General features: G+C 37.5%; 1 protein-coding gene across 1 annotated transcript; it reads right to left on the bottom strand.

Annotated features, from left to right (window-relative positions):
* Positions 1 to 610: 610 nt before the first annotated feature.
* Positions 611 to 9,120, bottom strand: LOC145783892 (uncharacterized). The gene is made up of 7 exons (XM_082595679.1): positions 9,032 to 9,120; positions 7,543 to 7,659; positions 7,230 to 7,292; positions 7,073 to 7,118; positions 6,653 to 6,802; positions 1,427 to 3,772; positions 611 to 1,139 (listed from the first exon to the last, which is right to left on the bottom strand). Exons 1-7 carry the CDS (start codon positions 9,118 to 9,120, stop codon positions 705 to 707), a joined length of 3,246 nt encoding a protein of 1,081 aa, XP_082451805.1. The 3' UTR covers positions 611 to 704.
* Positions 9,121 to 9,962: the final 842 nt, after the last annotated feature.

The raw sequence follows: 9,962 nt of genomic DNA, 5'->3' as shown, positions 1-9,962 counted from the left end.
ACAAAAGATGGCTGCTGCAGTAATGCCATCAACCGCAAACTGCATCTAAAATGCTATTTCAAAATTTGAAAAGAAAGAAATCTTCTAATGCGTAATAAATAACTTGACACAAAACGCATGTCCAACAAATTAGAAAAAAAATGTAGAAAACGTTATTTTGCAAATCTAGTTAACAACATGAAAAAAAAACATTTCAATCATGTAAGTAGTAGAGTATGATCCTCTCGATATCCGCTGGCAGAGCCAAAAGCAGAGCCCTGGCAGAGCCCTGGCAGTACCTGGCACTGTCCTGGCAGAGTCTTGGCAGAGCAGTACCTGGCAGTACGAAAAAAGCAGTACCTGGCAGTACGAAAAAAGCAGTGCTCCGGCAGTACCTGACAGAGCCAAAAGCAGAGTCTTGGCAGAGCAGTACCTAGCACTGTCCTGGCAGAGTCTTGGTCGTACGAAGCAATGCTTGGCACTGTCCTGGCAGAGTCTTGGTCGTACGAAGCAGTACCAAAAGCAGTGTACAAACAGTGTTCTGGCACTGTCCTGGCAGAGTCTTGTGCAAAACTTACCACGATGTCGCAACGATTGCGTCAGATGTTTTATTTCAATACATACACGATCAACAAATACAATATAAACGTCGTCATATTTGTGAAGAAAACAATGATCATACTGCTAAAAGCGAAACTCGATCAATTACATTTAACTGATCACAATTAAATGCAAAGTGGACTTGTGGTTATACCGTCTGGATGAACTTGGCGCTTGGGGTAAAAGTAGGTGAGACCGTTTTTTGTCTGTGTGTATGTGAAGACTTTGTTGTTCTGTGTTCTGAATGAAATGTTTGTGCCTGATTGGTTATGTTTGGTGTGTATGACGTTGAGGTATGAATCCTTGTTGAAATTGTTTTGTCTCACACTGATTCCTTTGGAAACTTGTTTATTACTTTTACCAAAACAGTAATAGGTCTTGCTGGAAAGACCTATGAAGCCGGATCCTTCCCACTCCAACTTGAAAAGTCCAGGGGTTCTCTTATCAAAGAGTTGCTGGCGTACACAACAATCCTTTTGGTGAAAGACATCCCCAGACATTTTCAGGCGAACAAACTCCTCTCGATGGGCAGGACAGGCTTTTGCAGGAAGCCATTTGTGTAAAATTGTTTGCGTTTTTCAGGAATGATGACATCTTCGAGGCAAGGGGCAGAGAGAGCGTAATACAATGAATCTGTATCCATCTCTAAACACTGAAAGTCTCTACGATCAACAAAGTAATCCAAAAAGTTATAATAAAATTCTAACATTCTCAGCTTTGCATACCCATAGACAAAAAAGCCAATTTGAAGTGGGAGATCTAATTTAATTTTGTTTTTGAAACATTCTACTTCATACAGACTTTCAGAGAGTGGATTCAAATGGTGAAAAAAAGGTTCGTTGATTGCCTTGTGCACAGAGTCATTGGTGTGATATGACATGTTTTTGTGTTTTGTCTTGTTTGTGATGGATTTTCCATAGCTTGAATTTCCCCATAATTTGAATGTGTCCCCAATAATTACCTTGTCTGGATCAGCGTCACCTCCTCTCCTTGCCATGGAAACTTGGTTACCAAATTCTTCAAAACAGTTTTTTGGAGTGTATTGGATCACTTCATAAATTTTAGTCACAACAAGACCGTGTTCTAAGTACCATTTTAACAGGGGTGTGATCAATAAAACTTTAGAACCAAAATAACTCCCAATGAGCATTCGTCTTGGTTTGGATAATATTTGATTTTTTTCTGCAAACTCCTGCATGTATTGTCCTATGTCTTCCCTGGATACATCAACATTTTTAAAAATGGGGCAAAATTCAGAAAAGTGCCTTTTTAAATTGTCAGGAGTCTCAATATCACACAACACCATTCCAAAAAGTTTGTCTTGTTTAATGTAGGAAAGAAATGTGTCCTGAGTCATGTTGTGTAAAGGTTTAATGATGTTTAAAGTTTTCAAGAACTGTTTCACAATACTCGTTTTCTTTTCTTCAAGCCAGTCACACTCATACATCTCAACCACTCTGTAACCCAAATCATGCAAATACTTAGAATTTTTTTCTGTGTTTTCCCTCAGTTTTTCCATTGTCTCGCCGTTGGATGCATTTGTCTCTTTCATCGTGCCAGTGACATGGTCAATATTGAGGTGGCATGCATGACCGTGCCAGAAACATCCATGAAATTGATACACAGTGCGTGTTTCTTTGCAAAAACCATCCACAGGAAGCTTTCCAATTCTCTTTTCCCCTCCGTTGAATTGATGTTGGATTGAAAGACCTTGCTGAGATGAAAGAAACTCCAACCACTCCATCGCGAGAAGGCCGTATTTATGGGAGGTTACTGGTTTAAAGTTTTCACACTGTTTGTACCGAATAAAACCCCCAGTGGGCATATCCTTCATAATAGCAGAAAGGTAGAGCGCGTTTGCATCTTGACCCTGAATGGACTGACACAATTTTGCTTCTGAACCAAATTCATGTTCCCTGAGTTTTGTTACCTCTTTCTCATGATAGCGGTGGAAGATAATGGAAGGACCCCCTACAATTTGTGACTTGATGAGTTCATGCAGGTCTTTGTTTTTTTCATTGATGAGCGTGAAGTTGACATCAGGAGTTACAGTGGAAAAAAGGTATTTTAAAGTGAGGCCTGGAACAGAAATTCCATCTTTGAACATGTCTAAACCTTTGGATTTGTAAAAACTAAAAGCTTTGTCAATGGCTTGCAAGAAGGGGCCCACATCCAGATTATTGTAATACACAAGAAAGTCTTTCATGGTCTGCATGTTTTCCTCTTGCCAGATTTTTTGGCACAAAGCGTAATTTTCCTTGGAAATGTTACAACCTTTTAAAGTGTTATAAAATGCATCATAGGAGGGAAGAGAGGTTTGGTTCAATTTTGACAAGTCATCTAACCATTCATAAGGAAAGAAAAACTTTTTTTGTTCCACCCCATACGCTTTAATGAATTTGTCATATGAAGATCCGGCAGCCAAAAAATTGGAAAAATAAAGAAACTTTAAAGTAGATGTTTTGACACACATAAAATTGTTATTTCGCTTCACTACAAACACAATGTCAGGTTGAAGAAAAGAAAAGAATTCTGTCTTGACAAGATTGATGTCGTACCTTCCGGAATTGAACCCTAAAACAGGTAATTCTTTTAAAAAACTGCGAAAACGTTGCATTAATGACTGAACATGTTTGTGATTGGGATTAGACTCATCAGGACCACATAGGCGCTCAAGTTCCTCAAACACATAAGAAAATTTTTTACAAAGAATGTCATAAGCGTGTGTCGATATTTTGTTTAAATAATCCAATTTTTGTTTCACCAAATCGTGTGTACTCCCTGTACTGACAAAGCAGACAGGAGACTGAAAGTTGGGAACATTACTGCTAACGCTGACAGAACATGCAATGTGTTTAGCTCCCCATTGAATTGTGGTAGTAGGACTAGGAAGTTGCTCTTTTGAACACAAAGACTCATAGTCGTAGGTCGCTCTGAAATTGTAATAACGATCCGATGGTGGTACTGAAATTCCCATGTCCTCAAGTTGTTGAAAAATGGTGAGAGGAGTATGATATGACCCACCAACATATTTGTACTTTACATTGAAATCACAGGTTCTGACGTGTCGATGATAGTTGTTGTTGGTCGTCCAATTTTTTTGACATTTTGGACATTTGTATGTGTTGGCGTAGAAAGTCATGTTGAATATGTGGCTGAAATGGCTTTTAAATAAATTTAAGTTCATGGTGTCCTGAAAGTGACAATGACTCCGTTGCACAAGACTTGCTACAGCTCCCTCCCCATCCCATTCTAACGAATAAACAAAAATGTTGACTTTGAATAATTTTTCTACTTCCCCAATTTGGCAAAGCTCTACCCCTTGAAATTTTGTGGGGTCTTTGTGAAAGCGTGTGCAGTAAGTGTGAAAGTATTGTTGTGCTGCGGTCTCCAGGTTCAAAAGTGTACATCCACGAAACAAGGCTAAACAGCGGAAAAAGCAAAGATGATCCGAGTATTGACGTTTGGTATGTCTATTGTAGGGTGACACAGGCGCCCTCATGTGGCCGAAATCACCTGAACTTTTTTTCTGGTGTGACATTTCACATATTAAGGCACTTTGCAAAGTTTGATTGAGATTGGACAAAAATTGGATGTGCAGATTGAAAACGAAAGTCTAAACTGAAATACAGTAAAATTAGGGGATTTCCCTAGTTTGAACATCAGTTTTTTTGCTATTTCTCATCTTTTTCTTCACATTGAAACAAGGTAAATTGAAGAATTAGGTTAGGAGACCAGTGCCAGTATGTCAAGATCTCAATTGAGGTCAAGCATGACAGCTCCGCGCCTGTTACATTGATTCACCATCTTGCAACATTGAATCAACATAGCTGGCTTGACCTCACCCAGGGTCTTGGAATAAAGGCTTCCGATATTGCTATTAGGTATTGGAGGCTCAAAACTGCTTGGTGTTCCTTATTTGCCTGCACAAACATCCGATTCAAACGGAAAGCAAATAGCCAATGCAAGCATGGAATTGTTAAACAATTGGAACTGTACTGCATGTCTTGCTGCAATGGTGTTTGACACCACAAGTAGCAATACGGGCCACAAAACTGCGGCCTGTATCCAGTGCTGTATTCGTAAAAAAAGCACAGGGTATACTGTCAGATTTTCCAAAATGATAAATAATACACAACTTACAAAATAGTCTTTATTCTACCATAACATGAATTGTCAACATCAAAATTATACGAGTACGGAATTAAGTTCATGGTACACCCAGGTACCGTTGGTCCTCAAATGGTTAAGTAGTTAGTTAGTAGTTGTCAAGAATCAGTAAGGATAGCATAAGCACTCTCTTTGGAAAACCAGAGGGTATACCATAATTGCTCGAAAAAGCAGAGAGTATACTGCGTATACCGCCGTATACCCTCAAATACAGCACTGCCTGTATCCAAATACAAGATCATCTTGGAAAAGGCCTACTTTAGGCAGCATGCAGGCATCATATTGGGGAGATATTACTGACGCATGTTTGGGAAGAACTCAAAATAGAAAGCAGCAGTGGACCCAACATTTCCATATTTCAACGCTTTAAAAGCAATTTTCAAACTCTTTCTGATAGCGCATCAGGTTGTTTTCATACATCAAAATCGCACGAGGAAATTGATCTGCTTGCCAGCATGCGGGAAGAATTGTCTGAGCTGATAAATCAGATGAAGCTCCATCCAGAATCATCCAAATTTTTAAGAAGCGACTAATTAGAACTTTTGAATTTGTATCAATTGTACTTAAACTTGAGCCACCTACCAGTAAGGATGTGTCTCTCCAAAGACCTGGTGCATTACACAGAGCCAGGTGGATGAGCAAACTTATATATTCACTGAAAATTGTGCTCTTACAAGACGAAATTCATAAATTGCCCCAAAAAAATGCCATCATGAAAGCATCTCAACTCGAAAAGTTAAAGAGGTTTCTACAATTTACAGTTTATTTCTATGTATCATGGTGGTTTACATATGTTGAGGCGAAAAAGAAAGTTGGCTTTCAGAGTCGTTAATGATGCCGCTGAGCGAGGCTTCAAGCTGGCCCATGACTTCTTGTCAACTTCAAACCTTGAAGAACGCTACCAAAACATTCTCCAAGTAGTCAAAAATGCGAGGAAGGTATTACCTAATCAACGTACTCGACAACTACAGTCTGAGGGCACATGATTTTTAACCATGTAATTGTCAAAGTACTGACTGTATAACTCCATAAAGTGTTGTCAGCTTACACAACATTGCAATCAGATCAGCATTATTTGCAGCCTGTCATAGCATACCAGTAGCCTATTATGCTGCATTTTACTTTGTAATTAGATACTAGATAGTTGTGTGTTATTAATTGCCATTTTACCTTACCATTTCACTATTATTGCAAGCGTTAAAATAAATGTAGGCCTCCATAAATTGTACGCTATTGTGGTTTTGTTGTTAAGTAGTGGATGTCTGGACTCTAAGCATTGTGCTTTGTGTTTATCTTTCTGTGATACGTTTTTACTGACTATGTTTAGTGTGTAAAGATCCAAATTTTTGTTTTTGAGTCCAAGTTCCGTACAAACATAGCTGAGATTTTGATCTTCAAAGACCAAAAAGTTTTCAATAAACAAAAACGATTAGTTAATGAATGTAGCCTACTTTTGATTCTTCAAATGCTGTAGTAATTTCATCTCAATAGGCATTTTCTTTACATGGATCCTTTTTTATAATGCATGAAACCTCATATTTTTAGGCATTTTTCATAAATTGTTGAACATATATATACAATTGACACATGGTCTGTATGATTGTAAATTAGTAAGTAAGTTCACCAGAAAGTGTTCGAAGTTCAAATACTCCGTAACTGAGAAGAAATGTCTGAGTTTTGATGATCTAGAGAGGGTTTTACTATTGAAATTGTGAAAATTTACCTTTAACAACTTTAAACCTAATCTGCACGTCCAAATTTTATCAAAACTTATTGAAATTTCTCACACATGCTTTTTTTACTAAGTGTCACATATAAAAAAAAGTTCAGGTGTATCGGACGCAATTTTAATTTTTGAGGGGCGCCTGTGGCACCCTAGTCTATTGATGTTTAAAGCATTTACCCCAGGGTTATTGAGAATAAACTCTGGCAGCTCGACCCCACACCCAATGAAAAATTTAGGTAATTTATATACAAAAAAAGTCACATTTGTCACTTGCTCAACCACCCACGCACTATCTGGTCGTTGCTGCCTTGCAAATTCTAAAAAATCCTGGTGAAATAAATCACTTAAAAATTCCAAAAAATCCTCTTTCTTTGAGATTAGTTTTGCTAACTTTAAAACAGTGTCTGTGCCATGTGAAGCGTGGAAAAATTTTAAAGAATTGTTCAGGCGATGGCGTAAAATAAATCCAAAACTGTAATTAATTTTAAAACGATGCTTTTGCTGTTCAAAAATAATACGAATCAATTGGTTGCAAAGCTCTTCTATATTCCGATCAGATAATGAAAAGTTGAAAACGTCTTGAATTTTGTTTCCAACCTTTCTCGAGTCAACAATACTGGAGTGATGTTGTGTCATAAACGTTCTGAAAGAAAATATGTCTGTGAGACATTGGTAGAAACTTTAATGGGTTTAACATTTCATCACACAAAAGAAAATATGCATAAACTTTTGTTTACAACATTACATCTCTTACTTTAGTTGATCATCGATTGTCTCTTCATTTACTTCATCTCTGTCTGCTGATTCCTCACCTGTCCTGCAAAAGATCTTAAATGAAATTTCACCGAGTTGTGTGTTTAAAACTTTCCTCACCCCTCTCTCATTGTCGCATCTATCAACACTTTACATCAATGAATGCCAATACTCACTCCTCAACAGCAGGATTTGGTTCCTCGTTCATATTGCCACCAGATTGATTTTGCGACCAATCGATCTCTCTGTCAATATTTTACAATTAGAGCACTGTTGTAAATAAGGAATACCACACCAAGAATTTAAACACTCACTTCCAAAAGTCAGGATTTGATTCATCATCCATTTTGTTGGCAGATTGATTTTGGGACCAATCGATCTCTTCCCACAGGGCCGGATCCATGTCATGTTCAGCAATTGCTGTTTGTCGTCTACAAGAATTTAACACGTCACAAAGCGGGGCTAAAGAGCTATTTTGCAAAAGACTTTGATTATCTGAAATTTTTGTATACTTGTAGAGATTTGAACAACTATTACTTTATCAAGTGTTTAACAATGCGTGTGAATAACTATGATCAATAAGACATGTATAATTACAGAACATATTTACAGCTAGTACAATTAACTGGTTTGTTGATGAACACACACTTACTTTTTGCATCGTTTGGCATGCAGAGATCGACTATAGGTTTTTGAAAACGATTGTTGACACAACTCGCAGGTCCATCTAATATTTAAATGTTTTTTCCTATGCCTCTCTAAATTACGTTTTTGGGTATAAGACTGACCGCAAATCTCGCAAGTAAACATGTTGAATGAAATGTCACTGACTCAAACGCGCGATTTTTTATAGACCTAATCTTTTTTTTTTTTCTTTTTTTTGTGTTTATATACGCTATGGTGCAATCGAGTTGAAAGTCCACAGATTACTGTGCGTGCAATATCGAGTTAAAAGTTCACAGATTACAGTGGGATGGTGCAATCCTCTTTATGTCGTCATACCGAATTGTTATGGGACCTAGTGATATCTTGGCAACGGACTTTTCAACCTCGGAAGTGCTCGGCGCACCCCATATGTTGCTGTGACGAACCGTCGCGTTGCATTTATCTGCCTCAAAATTGTACTTTGCACAAAACCACACACAAAATTTTGTACGATTTTTTATTGTGAAGTCGCTTCACGTCTCCTCCGCCTCCTCTGCCTTCTTAGTTTTCGACGCTGAAAAGACAAAAATTATTGTAATTTTGGTAGAATATTATCCTAACATTTGTTCATAACTGAAACAATTTTCATAACTGAAACAATTTCATAACATAACTTTTCATAACTACACAGATTGAACCAAACGTTTAAAAATGTAATTATTTAGACAAAACAGAAAACTTACTTCTTTTTTTATTTTCAACAGGCAAAACTTTGCTGTTGTATGGACGATAAGTTGTAGCAGCATGACTTCGGCGGATGGGTTCTGAAAAAAGAAAGCTTAATCATTATTCTGCAACCTATGGTCTTTGCAAAAACAGATAGTAGCCTACCAACACAACGCATTATTATTCCTTTAGCTAGCAGAAACATACATCATATAAATATCAATAACAGCCCATTTGAATAAGCTGAAGATGCTATTACTATAATCGATTCTTATTAAATTACACTAAGAGGTTAGATTGTGCAAAGGCCAGCATTTGATGAATGAAAAATAGCAGTAGGCTACCATATTGCTAATATAGAAGTAGGCTACTCCTGAACATAACGATGGTGATAAAATAATAAACTTTTAAAACAGTAATAAGAAAACTTACGTTTGGGGGTGATTCATCACCCTGTGATGAATCAATTCCTGTAATATTACGTTGAGTATATCGATGTTGATTTTCAACTCTTGTTCCATGTTGTAGGCTATTCAATTTTAGAAATGAGCCGGGTTGTTGAGTGCTTCCATAATATAAGTCGAGTTTTCCCTCCAAATTTGACCAGGGCGCGTTTCAAACGACGTTGTCATGCTCGATTGAATTCTTTCAAAAATATTACATTCAATATAAGTCACAATCCATGAAAGTGACTGGATAAAAAGACATATCAGTCATCTGACTTATACCCAATGCATATACAAACTGCAAAACTCTGATACAGCAAAAGCCCCATGCGTTTTTATCACAATTGAGTCCACACTTTTTTTTTATTTTTTTATCAAAATCATTTCAAAGGCGCGAAATTTAAAATCTCAACGGACTTTTCAACCTCGGAAGTAATTCATTTTATACCTTGGGGATGGACTTTTCAACCTCGGAAGTATTTTCAGTGCTAAAAAGTTTTAATCAATGCTGGTGCAAGTTATAAAATCTTGTGTGTCTTCACCTATCACTAGGAAATGACGTCTTTCTGGTTTAAATAGAGGATATGCTGTCTATCGGTTTCAAATATGCAATCTTATAGTTCAGTAGCTGTCCAACTTAGAAAGCAAGCTGAAATCGCGATGGCACACATGCCCAACTTACCTCACACCAGTTGTTATGAAGGTCTGATCGAGTCTGAAAAGTTGAACGCGGGGGCCAGACAAATGCAAAAAATCTCCGACGAAGTGAGGTTAAAGTTTTCAGAAATCGCCGAACAAGGAGATTTATTACCGCGAGGTGGAGGCTTGTTACGGAAAGGGATATTGAAAGTGAAACAACGAGGTTTCCACTTCTCAACCGAACAACTAAAAGAAGTCGCGACAGTGCTTTTCGAAGA

The sequence above is a fragment of the Aplidium turbinatum genome, chromosome 1 (assembly GCF_918807975.1).
Source record: "Aplidium turbinatum chromosome 1, kaAplTurb1.1, whole genome shotgun sequence".
Lineage (NCBI taxonomy): Eukaryota > Metazoa > Chordata > Ascidiacea > Aplousobranchia > Polyclinidae > Aplidium > Aplidium turbinatum.
Note: the sequence above shows the minus strand (reverse complement) of the source record. Positions and strands in the feature narration are given on the sequence as shown.

Bases quoted from the DNA above. Each gene is read 5' to 3' on its own strand.
- LOC145783892 (XM_082595679.1), bottom strand. From the start codon at position 9,120: ATGGAACAAGAGTTGAAAATCAACATCGATATACTCAACGTAATATTA. The intron at 6,803-7,072 runs GTTGGAAACAAA...TTATTTCACCAG, and splicing joins GTATTGTTGACTCGAGAAAG to GATTTTTTAGAATTTGCAAG. The intron at 3,773-6,652 runs GTAAATGCTTTA...TGTCACTTTCAG, and splicing joins TTATTCTCAATAACCCTGGG to GACACCATGAACTTAAATTT.